Genomic DNA, 15,943 nt, shown 5'->3' with positions numbered 1-15,943 from the left:
TGGTTATGGACAGCGAGGAAGAAGGAGAAGAGCTGAGTGTAGAGAGAAGAAGTGTGTTGAAGAAGAATGGCATCAAGTACAACCCGTATTCTGCTAGCTTTGATGGCTCGGAAATTTAACCTGAGGAGAGTGAGGATGAATGCTGTGGCAGGTTTGGTGAAGACCTCTGTCCAAGCTTTGCCCTGATGGTCATGCAAAGGATGTTTCGGGCACAGTGGGTTCGACATTTTTGAAGAAAGTGGATCCCTGCCTTTTGGCTGATCTATATGTAGTCTCAGGCTGGGTAGGAAATCATTTGGATACTGTTAAATTGGTGAAGGTAACTCAAAGTGGACTTGTGAGGATTTTCTGTGTTTCTTCAGTTCAGAGGGAGCGGGCACTTCATGTCACATGACTAGTGAAACGAGACCTGTGACTTGCTTTGCTCTCCAGAGCAGGGTCTGTCCTTTTAAGCAGATTCTTTACCTGATAAAGTCATGTTATGATATGTCAGTTATCCAGTGAGAGCTTTTGTGCCGAACCCACTGAGGTGTTTCAGATGCCAAGCTTATGGTCATATTGCAGCAGTGTGTAGGAAGGAGATTTGGAGATGTAAGAAGTGTGAAGGAGGGCATGGGACAAAGGAGCGTGTATATCTGACATTTTATTAGATATAAGAAGTAGACATGCTCCATATACGCATTTCCTTAATTTCATATATGGAGCTAGGATATTCTCCATAGTTGGACAGTTTTTACATGCATTTTTTTATGATAAAAAAATAGTGTTATTACAATTAAGTGTAGGGTTAGTTGTTGGTGCAAATTTAGGTAGGTAGCGGCATGCAAAAACAAAATGTGTGAACGACATGATACCGAAGAAGTAGAAGAAGAGGAAGAAGAAGGGGATGAGGAAGAAGAAGAGGAAAGTCAAATGAAGGACTAAAATTAACGAGTCACTCAAAAAAAAAAAAAAAAAAGTTTCTCGAGTCAGAAAAAAAGAGTAGTTCAGAAATAACGACATAAATAAATATCGTTCGCGAACTGCACATCACTAGTTGTCAACATCAGAGCCATGTATTTAGAACAAATATATGGCTCTGGTCCCCATCACTGGATCAAGATGAGTACCTGTTATGACTATTTTGTAGACAAAAGCTGAACTGATTAGGCCTACCTGTTTAGGTTAGGCATATGAGTCCTGAGTTATAGTAGACACACACATATCAGCGAATGCAAAATACTGCTACAAAAATAAAGTACATTATTTCTAATTGTGAATTGATTTCATGTTTACACAATGGTCAGTCATTCAAGTTTACTATGACGGTATCACAGAGTTATATAGGTTTTGAAAGGATGCATATCAAGAAAGACAATAAATGGGATAAGCCTGCACTTGGCTGTTGGTATTTCAATAGAACATGAATAACAAATGGCTGTACTGTAATGTTACAATCTTGCATCAATGATAGGCCTGTAATGTTACAATCTTGCATCAATGATAGGCCTGTAATGTTACAATCTTGCATCAATGGTAGGCCTGTAATGTTACAATCTTGCATCAATGATAGGCCTACGTTAGTCTGGCAAAAGCATGTGGGTCTGTGTGTCACCATAGGCTATTGCTCTATATAAATTCCTCAAATACACAGCACATTGTTTTGGCAATGATTATTAAAGATGGGCCCATGCAAAAAAAATAACGACATGCACTTTAGCAAGCTCCCTTTAACATGGACATCAAGGGGAAAATAAAGCTACTACAGTGACAGTAAGCAATAGCCTCCAAAATATAAATTTGTTAGAATGAATAACAAAAAAATATGTCGAAATCCTAGCTACTTACAGTAGTTACAGCCATTGCCTTTTGAACCTAGCTGAAGATCTAGTTTAAGGTTGTCCAGTTTTCATCACATTAAAATGACACAAACATGTTAACGTTTCAAATTCCCACCACACACATGTACGGTCTGACCTAACACATTTCTCCATCCAGCTCGGATTGCATGGCCAGCTGACCCAGTTCAACAGGCTGGGGAGGCTGCAGTATTGGGTTACACTCAATAACCTTGCCCCCTCTGAGCCTTTACAGCCCTCAAACAGCTTACAGACTCAACAGATCAGACCTAGGCCCCTACAGGTGGAAAATGATAGTGGTGCTAGATTGGTAGTATAAAAATGCTGTTCCTGGTCACGTGTGTTCACTGGAACAGGGTTTGATGTTATTGTGTGATTATGGTCCTGGTGACGGTGTGACCCAAGTCCTATGGTTGTGGTTGTGATCCGGTAAGGTTCAGATCTCCTGGAGCAGGTCGGCGGGGAAGAAGCCCAGCTTGCGGCCGGTGCTGACCTTCAGGTAGCCATTCACCTCCTCTCCCTTCTTCACCACGATCTGCAACACAACACAAAGAGGATGGAGGAAGGTGCTGTGGCTCCACAGAGGTACTGTAATCATTGCAGATGACCAGGCACACACACACACAAACACACACAGTAGCGTCATTACAGTCACTGTCCACATGCACACCTCCATCCATACTGTTCATGATCATAAAGCTGAAATCAGTTTCCTGTACAAAGAAAAACTCAACACATTATTTTCCTAGAAACATTAAAGCACACCTAAATTATAGTACTTTCAAGGATGTGATAAGTATTTGACTCAGGTCTGACAAACAGCGACCCATCTGTTTCTTACCTGGTCTTTTTTCAGAGTGATCTGTCCCATCTCTCTGTTTCCCACGACGGACCGTGTCACCTTGAACACCCTCTCCCCAGTTTTTATTCTAATGATGTAATTGGTGGGGAGGTAACCTGTCTTCTCACCAATCTTCCCCTGAGAATAGAAAATAGGCCTTATTTACGATGTCGACAAGAAATAAGAAAGCACAGCCAATGAGCTGGTAGAGCCATTGCTAGTTTTGATCATTGTCAGCTTGCTCGATCATCTTGTCAGGAACCATTACCCTCCACCATTCTTCATTGGCATCATCGATTATAGTGATTCGATCACCAGGACTGAAAGACACACAAAGGTTTGTAATATTTGTATGAAATTGGATTTAAAAACGTTCACCAGACTGAAATATTGGACATAAATGTCATTCATACAATATAAGGAAATGTTTTAGGAAACTCACTGGAAGTCAAGGTCGTCTTTCTCAATGGCCTTGAAGCGGTACAGAGCCAGGTAGTAATGGGACTGATTTCCCATGTTTCCCATCTCCTTCTTTTTCTGTAGCATACATAGACAGATGTTTGTCTACTGGTATTGACGTACCAGACAGGGTGTTATTGTTGATGTGGACGTGGTTCGTGTATACATGACGTCAGGGCTTGTCAGGCGGTTAAAGTCCCTTACCTTGTCATCTGCTTTGTCAGCCTTGTCTCCCTTCTTATCCCCCTCGGGCTTTCCTACAAACACATCACACACATGGTCTTTGTAGAGTTTCAATACAACAATGGTGAACTCCTCAACGTTTAGACCCAGTATTACAAGTATTTTATGTAGCTCCTTGTAGCTCCTTCAGTGTAAGAACTTTGGGGATTTATTCTGTACTGTATGCCATTCTGTTTTGTCTGAGAAAAGGTTGACATACATACACAAAACATAAAGAACACCTGCTCTTTCCATGACATAGACAGGTGAATTCAGGTGAAAGTTATGATCCCTTATTGATATCACTTGTTAAACCTACTTCAATCAGTGTAAATGAAGGGGAGGAGACAGGTTAAAGAAGGAGTTTCAAGCCTTGAGACAATTGAGACATGGATTGTGTATGTGTGCCATTCAGAGGGTGAATGGGCAAGACAAAATATTTAAGTGCTTTTGAAAAGGGTATGGTAGAAGGTGCCTGGCGCATCGGTTTGTGTCAAGACTTCAACACTGCTAGATTTTTTTAACGCTCAACAGTTTCCTGTGTGTATCAAGAATGGTCCACCACCCAAAGGACATCCATCCCACTTTACACAACTGTGCAACTGTGCAACTCAATATTCTTAATTTTTAATTTTTAATTTTTATTGAACCTTTATTTAATGCTGCTTAACAACCGCTCAGTTAGTTTACCGTTCCCTTTGATGGGCTCCAATATCAAATCACATGGCACAATTTGTTTACATAAAACTATGTGGTTATAAATAAATACACCATATTTTTGTACAGTTGATGCAGTGGAACCATAGCACCAACTTGAATTATCACATGCGTCAATATGGACATCCTTCATCCTCTTTCAATACCTTCTGCCTGCTCGTCTTCTTTGGGTTGTTGTGATTCCTCTTCCTCCATCATCATCATCATCATCTTGGAGGGTGAAAAATATGGTTAACATACAATTTATATTCCCTATGCAAATGTCTGTCAGTTAATGATACTGTTACTGTGACTTATCGTCATTCATTTCCCTTTTGGCTAATGTGTACCACACTCACGTTCTTCTTGTCTTCAGACCCCTTCTTGCGCTCCTTGTTTGCCATGACAACCCCAACCCGCAGGGTGTCAAACACAGGGTCGTTACGGTTGGAGTGGGCTGGACAGGAGAACGCAGCAGAGGGAACACACAGTTCAAAATATGTTGAACACAAATTGAATCCTTAGCTTGTCGAGATGTCTAGTGTCTTACCTGCATCTGTCTGGTCACTACTGTATAGAGGGGAACTGTATGCTCGTCTGAAACCTGGGGGCTACAGGAGAGACCGCAATATGAATACGTAGAGGAATTGATGTGTTTCCGGCAACCACATGCAACATGAACATGATCGTGATCTGACTTTATACTGATCGTGACCTAAATTATGAATAGAAAACGTCTTACAATTTTGCCAAAGCACTTCTGATACTCAACATAGGACTGGCACGAGTGGTGGATGTTGGTCTTGCAGTTTTTGCACGTTAGAGCAAACTTGTTGTTGACTGAAAGGTTGAAAATATGTACAGTAAGAAGCTAGTCAGTATGATTAAGCTTTACAGATAATATGAATAAATACAAGAGCGACTCCTGGTCCATTTTAAACTTACGGACGATCATACGAGCACAGACGTCACAGAACTTGGGCGTCTTGCAGTAGTGGTCCTTGAACTTGTGTGGTTTGTCATTCACCAATATAACAACGGGCTCAGGCTCGGGCTCCTTCTCCTCTACTTCCACCTCCTCCTCATAAACGAAGTATACCTGCAGAGAGAGTGGCTACATCTCAATACTATTAGTGGTAGACAGCTTTCCTTCCTTCTCCCTAGTGACCACTGTTTGGAGAGGTAAGAATCAGTCTAGTCAAAATAATGATTTCCTGTCATTGACAAGTCCACACGGTCGTTCTCTTTAACGTGCAAATGTTGTTGTTTTTTTGCATCAGTTAAGTAAATCAATCAAGTAAAAGTAGCTTTTCGTTTAACAAGCATTTTAAATATTATTTGACTTCGGGCGAGTATGTGGTCAATGACAAAAAAGCTCTAGGTTTAGCCCATAGTGTCACCTAACTACAGAATAGAAATAGGGAACGGGGAAGCCTCACATATATTACACTAATGAGCATCCTAGCTGGCTGTAATTTTCATCTGTTTGGGGGATGGTGTTGCCAACGGTGGCAGATTGATGTGCCACTCACAGTATTGTCTTCCTCTTTTACAATATTGTCAGGGGTTGTGGGGTTGTCGTGGATATCCACCGAATGTTTATCTTCCAGTCTAACACATACAAACAAACAGAGGACATTAAGCAACATCCAGCGACAAGGACACCTGAAATGTATTTGAGAGTGAACATTGCAGAAGAATTGTTATGGTGGCTGAGCATTTGAATTTGACCAAGTTTAACATGATTATTGCAATGAAAAATATAATTCCTAAAAGATTTCCCATATTGTGTTCATTAGAACCAGGGGTAACTGTTTAAAATGACTATCCACATTCTGTACATAGAGTGTATTGAGTTCAGCAACATGAGAGTAGACTCACTGGTCATACTGGGCCATGGTGTGATGTGTGAGCTCTCACGCTCGTCCTGCAGTGCTACGCACCTGAGACATGAGACAGTTTAGGGAACAGAAACACTGGCTTTCAATATCACCTTCAATCTGAGAACAATTTGAATGGAACACTTGACTACTTTGGTCTAGTCTGTGGGAGTTTTAAAATTATTTACGGAACAGCTAAGTATGGGCAGGATGATTTACCCACACACACAAGCATACATGGACATACACCCCCCCCCCTAAGATACGCTCATCCACTCTACTATTTTGGGGAAGGGTAACTCAATCTCATCATAGCTAAATTTGGGCATGAGCTGAGAAGTTCTGGGGAAAAGTACAACGATATAAGACCAGAAGTCTTCGCGAATATTTGACATTTCAGTCCCTTCTCAATGAAAACTTAAACAATTTGCTATCTATCTAATAGCTGACTGAACAATTAAATATATGATGTCGAGTTAGAAAAGAACTGAACAGACCACACGCTAAAAACAGAGGAATGCAATATAGTTGAAATTGAGACATACTTGGTCCCACTGGTTGCTAGTCCAGTCAAAGAAGAAATTGAATCTGGTATGTGGATGAATGGCAAAGGCTTTCTTCACCAGTTTGGATTCAGAGATGTTCCTTTCGTGTGTGATGAGCAACCTGTCACACCGGAGACCTCCGAAACACTTCTAACTCTTGATTGGTACTTCCCTTTTGAGCTATTCTTTATGCATGTCATTTCCCAGCAGTGATCCAATGGTTAGTGGTTAGAGCAGAGGGGTGAGTGAGTAAGGGACTGTGAGGGCAGGTGTCATTGTGAGTGAGTGAGACAGCTGGGTAACTTTCAGGGCACCGATGACGAGGGGAAATCAGACCCCGCTCACAACCTGAGAGGGCAGGCCAAGACACACACAGCCTACTGTTGGCTTACTGTACAAACTGCAGGCATCATCAGAATTTCTGTAGTTTCTCGCATTTTCAATACACTGTGAACACCACATTATACTATTCCATATAAAACCTTTAACAGTTAAAATCCTTATTGAATAGGACAGAAATTCTAAAACAGAAAGAAAAATGTGTAGTTTTTATGTCAGAGGATCAAAATAATAGAATTTGAAAATGTATTCATATTGTGGAAGACTGATATGGGAGTAGTCAGAGGTAGCTAATCCATAGATGAAAACATGAGATTTTACAAAGGCCTATTTTTGGCCCCAGGACTGTTGAACAACAAACTGGCTCCTTTATTGTATTTTTTTTGCGTCGGCTACCACCGAGATTGTGCGAGGCCAAGAGGTTTTACTCCGCTCAAAATCTGTCCATGAAAATAAGGGGACTTATTATATGGTGGTCAACGAGTGTCGAATTTGGTCCACAAAAAAATGAATTTCTAATTTGCTACGTGTGGCTAATTTGATCAAATAAACGTTTCGTAATGTTTAGGTTGTTACAATGCACCAATATAAGTGGACGCACGTGGCATTTCGACATACTTTGAAAAAACTACCTAATATTGAGTTGTGTTTATTGTCATATAGATAGAGGACTCATCATGCATCTAACCTGTTTGAGCATGGACATTGCCACTGAGGGCTCCCACCATTTTAAAGTAGTCAACTGGGTGGGGATTCCTATGAGTTTGGAGCAATCAGTCAATGAGGAAGAAGAAAATGTACTACTTTAAATGGAGATGGCATTGGCACTGCCCGTGCAGTCACATACGCTATAATAGCACAGATACAAAGATGAGTCCTCTATTTCAGTGGTTCCCAAACTGTGGGTTGGGACTCACTTGTGGGTTGCGGCAGGGGTCCAGGTGGGTCGTGGGATTACATTTTTGGTAATAAAAAAACTAACATTTTAGGGATGGAAAAACGCTTTCAGTGTAAACTTCAACAACTAAAACCGAATAGAAAATAGCCTAGAATCTTTAAATACTTACAATCAGGCCCCTATTGACTTTGTTATAATAAGAACATAGCATTAGCCATATGGAAAAATGTAACAAGCAACATTTTATTTCAGCTCCATTACAAAATGTGTAGATTTGCAGGAAATTAGCTTTAAAACGGTAACATTTTCTCTCTGCTGCCATGGTTTTATTTTTTACTTATTGTGTGGTCTGTGTATGTTTTTTCACCGCCCAACCCATATGGCTGGTCAGGACTCAAAAGACACCTCAATTGGTGAGTCATGAAGCAATAAAGTTTGGCAAACCCCGGCTCTATCTATCTCCATGGCTTGTTGTTGACACGTGTATCTGCCCTCTCATTGGCTGGAATGGTTCCACCCGATGTCGCTTCCTCACGCCTGCCTTCCATCTTTGAGGATATGTATTTCCATTGTTAGAGCGGTCACTTGACTATCTTGTCAACATAGTACACAATCTTTGACTACCACTACAAAGGTCCCATTGCATTGTGGGTACAACAGTTTCTCGCATCCCAAGTGCGCATGCTCCTTAGAAAACTCCATTCTTTTTTTTGCACGGAATCTGCAAGAAAAAAACTGAAACCGTGAAATAGGGATTAAAAGGTGCATCAGCTACGCTAACTTTTTGCTTAACCTACACCGACCTGCTCGAGCAGTGTCTGGAGATAATAACTGAATAATTTGGCGACACGATCGGACATCGGTGGGTCTTGGGACACTACAGAATCAAGTAAATGTCTGTCAATGCTAGCGAGCTAGCTTCGCCCCAAGATCATAGGCGCAGTAAAATGAAGCATTATTGCCCTTTGTTTTTAACCCGATGGGCAGATGTAGCGATCTAATAGACCGGCGGAGATTTGATTGGTGGCGAAAAGACTGCACTGAAAGATTGATCATCGTATTGGCTGTCTAGATAAGGTTAACATCCAAAATAGTTTAACATTACCAAGCCAGCTAACTATGTGTTCTCCCGCGAGCTTACAGGAGAAGACTCCAAAAACTTCGAGAGCTTGTTTTAGAACAGAACGGTTGAATGCAATTCGCTCAATTCTTCGTTATCTAGCTAGCATGCATGACTAGTTATAAACAACAATTTTTTTCCCCAAGTTCTCATGATTAAAATGCTGTTATTTCGCACTGTGTCTATCAACCTGTCACGAAACATCAGACTGCAACATTGGCTCGTTTACGTTAGTTGGCTAGCTAGTTGGGATAAAGCTTATTTCACCTTGACGTTGGATATAGGACCTTCCTCGTTGTGCATATGATTTCTCTACTTTGCGTGTCGCTTTCTCTTGTATTATATTAGATAAGTATAGTGTGCATTTAGTTATTTTATTATCAGGTTACAAATGCTGGGTTTCCCTTCTCATTTCAACATCCAACTAGCTAGCTATTTGATACTACGCTACTGACTCAATTGAAATACAACTAGGCATGTCCAAATATGCATTCCCTTCTATGTCTGTGGGTTATTGTAGCGATCAGAATTGAGAGATACCTTTTGTTCAACAGTTCATGTGTTTATTTAAAGGCTAACTAACTAGGTACATCTTTATCTTCAATTGCAGATATACAGTGGCCCGAGTGTGAGCTGCAGCGTTTTTGGAGGGGCTGACTTCTGAAGTAGGGCTAGAAGACTTCGTTCTTGGAGAGTTCTGCAAGGCGTTTGGAAGGAGGTTGGCAGAGTCTGTTCTTCTCCGCTGACACCATGGCCTTCAAACGGTGGATACCATAGCCAATACTATCTTGGGCTTTTCAAAGATGACAAGGTATACTGGAGAAAACGACATGATATCCTTCCTCACTCATCAGCCATGCTCTGTTTGACTTTATATTGGTTTCTATGAGTTGGAACTCTGGTTGTGTTTTTGGTGGGGAAACATTGAAATCCGAATCTCAGTACTGTTGTCGTAATAGTTGTTCATTAAAGCTCTCATGCATTCATACTAGGGCTGGAACAATACCAGTATTGTGATACTCGTTAGTATCGTGACCAGGAAACAAAACACGAAGAGGGTTTAACATCTTAAGGAAAAAAACTGTCATTTTTTATTTATTTCACCTTTATTTAGTCTATTTTTTAGTCTATTTCCAGTGTGTGCAAATGGAGTGAGGCGGTAAGGCAAGAAATAGGTAATGTTGGAAACAAATATTATGTTGTCCAAAATCCAGCCACTTTTATTTATTTTCCAATCTATAGCACACAATATGTTACGTACTACAGGTTTATAAACGACTAAAGAGTTTGATCTGCTTCATGTTTCCATTTTTCCCATGGGAGAAATATTGCCATTCTGGGATCGTCCACAGCCCTAATTCATACTACATTTGTTCCCGCCACTTCTATCCCAAAGGTGCTGCAAGGCGGTTTTTACAAAATGATGGGAGGCAGTGAGAGTGGCAGTGGAGACACGGATGGAGTTCACACTGTGGCAATACAAGTCCCCATTGGCTGGCAGAGGAGAGTGGAGGACGGGCTTGTGGTGTATGTCAGGTAAGCAAGTCCAGTAACGGACATAGTGCTTGTGTTATGAACATGTAATTAATCTATTCTTATATGTCTTATACGATGTTATTCCATATTATATATTCAGACTAGTCTGCGTGTGCGTTGTCTTCATTTCCCAAAAGCTGGGCTAGAGCAGGGAATTGTAAAATATATTTGATTTCCCTTCTCTTTTATTTAAAAACGAATCTCCTGCATCTGTGTCCATTCCAACAGTCCAAGTGGCACATTCCTGTCTTCACTGGAGGAGGTTAAGTCTTATCTGTTGACCGATGGCACATGCAAGTGTGGCCTGGAATGTCCACTGGTCATCCACAAGGTAAAGGAGACCTCACTTGTCCCTCTGCATCTCCCATCTCATTTCCGCTGTGTCACACATGATTTTGACTGCGGTTTGCTGAAGGTATGTTCCTTTATTGTCTCGGGCAGGTGTTTAACTTTAGCCTAGGGGTCAAAGTTCAGCAGCGCAGCCAGCTGGTGGGGAAGGCAGAGCAGGACATGACAAAGCTCTGTAACCATCGAAGGAAAGTGGTTGCCATGGCAGCGCTCTGTCGCAGTATGCAGGCTTCACAGCTGCCCTATGTTTCCTGTCACACAGGTAAATATGAAAGAAAAAAAGATCTAATATAACAGAAGTACTTGTAGGATATTGTACTGCTATTATCGGATTTCATGGTGCTATTGAAAAATTGCTCTCAGAAATGTAACTAATCGTGTTGGTTAGTTCTGTAACAATTACGGGGTTTTGGGTAGTGATTAATTGTCATGCAAATGACCACAGTTATTGTCACAGTAGTTTTAGTTTCTAGTTTGTAACATATCATTTTGCATCTTTGAAAATGTGCTATGACATACCTAATGATTACAACACAGCTTTTGTGAAACCCGTCTTAAAAAACGAATGGTTTTGACCGCTTGGGACTTATTCAAAATAATCTTCTCCACCCGACCATGCCATTCTGCCCGTAAAATGATTAGGCCTGCCAACTTTACCCTCTGCACTTAAAAATGAATGGGAAAAAAAGAAAGCTTTTTGGTAAACTATATTTACTTGAAAATAAAGTTGAATTGAGACCATTATGACAGTGTTTTTGTTTTGTTTCGTGGTTATCGTCCGTCGTTGACAGCCATTCGATTATTGTGCCAGCCCTTAATGTAGGTTTTTTGTTTGTTTGCAGAGGTCACCAGTGCCATTATGGAGAACCGAGATCCAAAGAGGATGAGAGTGGACAGGGAAGAAGAAGAACGTGGCACTTATCTCTCTAAATACCATCTAGTCCACTCCAGGCCCAACAATAATCTCAACCACAACCCTTGTGGCAGTCCTAAATATTCCACCCAACTTGTGTATTCCTACAATGGTTCCTCACCCCTCTCACATGCTAGCACTAACTCTCATCACTCTCCTGAGATTCTGAAGAGACTGCCCCCTCCTCTCCATTTCCCTCCCACCACCTCTCAATTCTCTAGCTATGGGGCACCTCAGAGGTCCCCATGCACCCCCACGTCTCACAACTTCAGTCAGGGTCAGAGGACACCCCAGACTCCGGAAGCCCCCAGATCTCCTCATTTGGGGCCCCTCTCTCCCCTTCCTCCCTCCTCCCCTGGGACACTGGGAAGGGGAGGGCAGAGCCACCCACATGGTATCATCATTGGGTCTCTCCTGTCCCCCTCATGTTCCCCCTCTCCCCGCCAGCGCTCACGCCACCCCTCCGCCTCTTCCTCGCTTTCTGAACAGGAGGTGGGAGGGGTGGTGCTGGGCGGCTACCCCCCCAGAAGGATATCCTCTTCTTCCCCACACTCTCCTCTACCCGGGGGGTCCCCTAACCTCCATTTCCCCAAATACAAGCTTGAGGACATCTTAGAGCAGTTTAGGAACTCAGGCAACGGTAGCACTAATAATCACATCCTTAACACAAACTCACTGAGCAACCAAAGCAATCCTCAGATCCTCTCTCTAGCTCTTGAAAAGGGTGAGAAGCCCACAAAGGCACCTGCTTCTGCCACTGGCTCAGGCATGGGGATCAGTGCTGGTCCTTCTGGGTTGCCTCTTGGACAGTTCTTGAACCACCAGAAGCAACCACACACAGCCTCGTTTCCTGCCAGTAGCCTCCTCTCGGCAGCAGCTAAGGCTCAGCTGGCCAGCCAGATGGCCCACGACCACAGTTCCAATTCAGCCAGCGTCCTCAGCTCGGCCACCTCTCTGGAGGTCTCGAAAGAGTCCCGGCAGTCAAAGGTAACAAACAGCACTTTACACAACAACAGCCATCCCTCCATCACTAGGCCCCTCCCTGCAGCCTCCCACCTGCTCCTCCACCCCTGCGCCACCCTCTCTCAGCCCCTAGCCTCGAGTCCCCTACACCTCTCCCCTACAGACCGGACGTCCCACAGGAAGCGGCAGCGGCGTTCGCCCACGGTGCTCAGCATGCTGAAGGACTCCCAGGTGAGCGGTCTCAGAACCCCCGGTGACGTGCTCAACCTCTCCGCCTTGCACTCTCAACCCTCCTCTACCTCAGGCTCGTCCCACTCTGCCACGTCGGAGAACCACCTCCAGGGTCTGAGGCTCTCAGTCCGACACTCCTGCCCGCTCACAGGTCCTCAGAAGCAGCCTGACGGCGCCCTGGACTTCACTACAATCATGGCAGGTCAACCGGATCCCCCCACCCAGCCTCTCTCCGCTCTGCTTCACCTGCTCAGTATGCAGAACGCCGGAGCCCAGCCCGGCTCTGGACACGGTACAGGAGGCACGAGGCAGAGCCCCAGGCAGTCTCCCTCTCCCTCCCATTTAAACATTAGACCATTCCCCATGCAGTCCCCCTCTCATCCCTGTACCATGCAAGGCCTGCCACAGCCCCTGTCCCCCACTCAGTCATTGTCCAGGCTTGGTAGTGCTAGTGCACAGTCTCCACATACGAAGGCCAGTCCCAAACAGAGACGGTCTCCCTCCACGGCCCTGTCCAACGCTCAGTCAGCACACCATCGCAGTAGCCCCTCGCCCACCCGACACACCCCTGATAGGCTACGGCAGGCCCAAAACCAACCTATGGATGCTGCCACCACCACCTTACAGTCTCCCATGTGCCATACCTTGCCTGATGTCAGTGCATCAGTGGCGATTGAGAGCATATCAACACTAGGCCCTGGTCTCAGCCTGGGTCATCCTCCCAACAGCACCCCCACCTCCAACCATAGCACCACCGTCACCAGCTGCAGCAGCACCACCTCCCCCAGACCCCTGGATCTTAGTAACCACGTGCTGGCCCTGCTGGCAGCCTCCTCCACCACGCCTCTGGAGGAAGGGGGCCTGGACACAACCACCGGCAACAACACTGCAGGTGAGGTTGAAATTCTGTCTGTAACTAGGCGAAGTCCACGGAATAGGAAAATTGATTCATTGTTCATTCGACTGTATTCGTGTTAGTTGTTGTTGAGCACTGTGCATTTTGAACAATCATCTCCCTCGCTCCTTTTCATCCGGGTTCTATTTTATCCTCTCTAGGGATGCAAGAGCCTGAGAGTGTTGATCATCGTAGCTCGACAGTGAGCAAAACCCCAGGAGGTTGCAGCCCCGGCCCCTGCAACACCCCTTCCCTAGGGGACTCCCCCGGCTCCTTACCCTTGGCCGAAGCCTTCCCCTTCATGAGCCAGGAGCAGCTCCTCCAGCTTCTGTCTGCCACAGCCGGCCTGCCCTCCCTCTTGGATCCCACCATCCTGGGCTCCCTGCCCCTGGGCCTGTGGCTGGGCGGTCAGCAGTGTCACCTCCCCACCTCTAACACCTCACAGCAACACCATCAACTGCCTGATCATCATCATCAACAACAATCGGAACACCAACAACTACTGTTACAGCATGAACAACACCAAGAGCAACACCAGAAACAACAACAGACTGCCCATCTGAACCACAACTTTCCGTTTAGCCTACTCCCCTCTCTAATGGGAGGTCAGGGAGAGCTGCCTCTCAATCTCCTGGGTCTGTTGAACCCACTTCTACCCCCCTCTGCCACCCTTACCCCAGGCCAGGAGAGTGATCTGGGTATAGGGGAGAAACTGGGCCTCCAGGCTCTCCTTATGGCCTCCCTGCTCCTTGGCCAACAGCAGGCTGCCATGTTACCCCTGTCTGGGCTGGGCCAGCTGAGCCTGGACCTCCCCCTGCAGCAGCAGCACATCCCAGCCTTGTTGGAGGGTTTGTCTCTGGATAAAGGCTCTGGACTCCTGGACCTATCCTCCCTCCCCGGCCCTGGGCTCCTTGAGGCCCTCCAGGGCCTGCTGCCCCAACCGAGGGGCCCCTCCAGGCCCTGCAGTCGCTCCTGCTCCCCGCTCCTCTCCCTCCCCCGGGCTTCCTCTCCCTCAGCCCCACTCTGCTAAACGCTGCCCTGGGCTCTACTGACCTCCCGACCACCCCTCAGCTCCCCCCACCCCAACAACCCCCACCTCAGGTAGGCTCCCTCCCTTATCTTAGTGCTCATACTCAGTAGTTTGCCCTTGTGAAAGAGTTGGCTCTATCTGTATTAGAGAGGTCAGTTTGACGTTTTGGTCCCGTCTCCATCCAGGTCTCCGCTTCAGGCCCTGATGGGGGGGTGGATACCCTCATCCCCCTGTCTGTCCAGGGGAAGGACAACCCTGTTCTCCACCAGTTACTGCCCACTCTCCTCAACCCAGGCCTCCTAGGTTAGTCACAGCACCGTTAATTTCCACTGCTAGTAATATCAAGCGCTCTTGTTGCCTATTGATTCTGAAATAATTGGCTTTTAAAGTTCTGAACCCTCACCGGTTTGAATGGTGTCAGCAATATTTTTTATCTTGTATTCTTTTGAACTTAACAACTATATAGTTAGAGAACATTGAACAGAATAACTACATTTTGACAAAATGCTAAAAGAACCTTATAGTCCCAAGCCCTCGCTATGCTGAATCATAGTTAGTGTTGTCTATTACATTTAACTCTCCGAATAGTGTGTTATGCACAACTGTGGGGAACAGCTACAACAAAGCTATATCTTGTACATTACCCACATATTGATCATTCGGAAACCGTTTTGGTGATGAACCATATGTCTTTGTAGGAGACCTGTCTGCTCTGACTAGCCTCCACAGTCTGCTGGGGCTAGGTGCAGGCCCTCTCCTCCTCCCCCCCGTACAGACCTCTGCCCTGGGCATGCCTCTACTCCAGGGCCCTGATGGGGCCATCAACCTCCTCAACAACATCCAGGTACTTGTTGTGTTCCGACTCCTGACACGAGCCTTGTCCTGTGATTTTTAAATATCAGTATTGGATGTTGATCACATCAGCCGTTCCTCTTCCTCCTTCAGCTCAACATGGCGCCGCCCTCTGAGGGAGAAAAGCCAATCTCCTTACAGGAAAAAGACAGCCCCGCCCCTCTGGAGGATATTCCAGCCAATCGGCTTACCCCGGAGGCTGCGCCCAGCCCCTGTCCCGTCCGTACCCCCGTGTCCCAACGTGGTGAGGGCTCCGTGGGGAGCGTCCTGGACCCCTATGCCTCCTTCATGGACACCATCTACACCTCTTTCCTCCAGGTCAGTGCTAAAGAGCAAG

General features: G+C 45.1%; 2 protein-coding genes across 5 annotated transcripts; one reads left to right on the top strand and one right to left on the bottom strand.

The window, feature by feature from the left end:
* Window positions 1-623: 623 nt before the first annotated feature.
* On the bottom strand, window positions 624-6,722 carry LOC112215813 (SH3 and cysteine-rich domain-containing protein 3). Its single transcript, XM_024375227.2, has 13 exons — window positions 6,482-6,722; window positions 5,938-5,999; window positions 5,589-5,667; window positions 5,002-5,155; window positions 4,799-4,896; window positions 4,607-4,667; window positions 4,416-4,513; window positions 4,224-4,287; window positions 3,343-3,395; window positions 3,122-3,216; window positions 2,948-2,999; window positions 2,680-2,817; window positions 624-2,373 (listed from the first exon to the last, which is right to left on the bottom strand). Exons 2-13 carry the CDS (start codon window positions 5,952-5,954, stop codon window positions 2,275-2,277), a joined length of 1,008 nt encoding a protein of 335 aa, XP_024230995.1. The 5' UTR covers window positions 5,955-5,999; window positions 6,482-6,722; the 3' UTR covers window positions 624-2,274.
* A 1,666-nt stretch (window positions 6,723-8,388) lies between these two features.
* LOC112215812 (methyl-CpG-binding domain protein 5) lies at window positions 8,389-15,476 on the top strand. 4 transcript variants are annotated; one of them, XM_024375223.2, is made up of 9 exons: window positions 8,389-8,480; window positions 9,449-9,649; window positions 10,235-10,374; window positions 10,603-10,705; window positions 10,816-10,984; window positions 11,565-13,721; window positions 13,886-14,825; window positions 14,940-15,057; window positions 15,453-15,476. In XM_024375223.2, the coding sequence occupies exons 3-7, from the start codon at window positions 10,259-10,261 to the stop codon at window positions 14,752-14,754; spliced, it is 3,414 nt and encodes a 1,137-aa protein (XP_024230991.2). In that variant the 5' UTR covers window positions 8,389-8,480; window positions 9,449-9,649; window positions 10,235-10,258; the 3' UTR covers window positions 14,755-14,825; window positions 14,940-15,057; window positions 15,453-15,476. The 4 variants fall into 4 exon arrangements, with proteins under 4 accessions (XP_024230991.2, XP_024230990.2, XP_024230993.2 ...); XM_024375222.2 differs by having other exon boundaries at window positions 8,394-8,580; XM_024375225.2 differs by having other exon boundaries at window positions 8,394-8,607.
* Window positions 15,477-15,943: the final 467 nt, after the last annotated feature.

The sequence above is a fragment of the Oncorhynchus tshawytscha genome, linkage group LG16 (genome assembly GCF_018296145.1).
Source record: "Oncorhynchus tshawytscha isolate Ot180627B linkage group LG16, Otsh_v2.0, whole genome shotgun sequence".
In the NCBI taxonomy this organism is placed as follows: Eukaryota; Metazoa; Chordata; class Actinopteri; order Salmoniformes; family Salmonidae; genus Oncorhynchus; species Oncorhynchus tshawytscha.
Note: the sequence above shows the minus strand (reverse complement) of the source record. Positions and strands in the feature narration are given on the sequence as shown.

Excerpts from the sequence above, each read along its gene's own strand:
- LOC112215813 (XM_024375227.2), bottom strand. Across the intron at positions 4,897-5,001 it reads CTGTGCTCGTATGATCGTCC|TCAACAACAAGTTTGCTCTA; the intron begins GTAAGTTTAAAA and ends TCAACCTTTCAG. Across the intron at positions 3,396-4,223 it reads AGAAGACGAGCAGGCAGAAG|GAAAGCCCGAGGGGGATAAG; the intron begins GTATTGAAAGAG and ends ATGTGTTTGTAG.
- LOC112215812 (XM_024375223.2), top strand. The coding sequence starts at position 10,259 with ATGATGGGAGGCAGTGAGAGTGGCAGTGGAGACACGGATGGAGTTCAC. Across the intron at positions 10,375-10,602 it reads GGGCTTGTGGTGTATGTCAG|TCCAAGTGGCACATTCCTGT; the intron begins GTAAGCAAGTCC and ends CCATTCCAACAG. Across the intron at positions 13,722-13,885 it reads CACCGGCAACAACACTGCAG|GGATGCAAGAGCCTGAGAGT; the intron begins GTGAGGTTGAAA and ends TATCCTCTCTAG.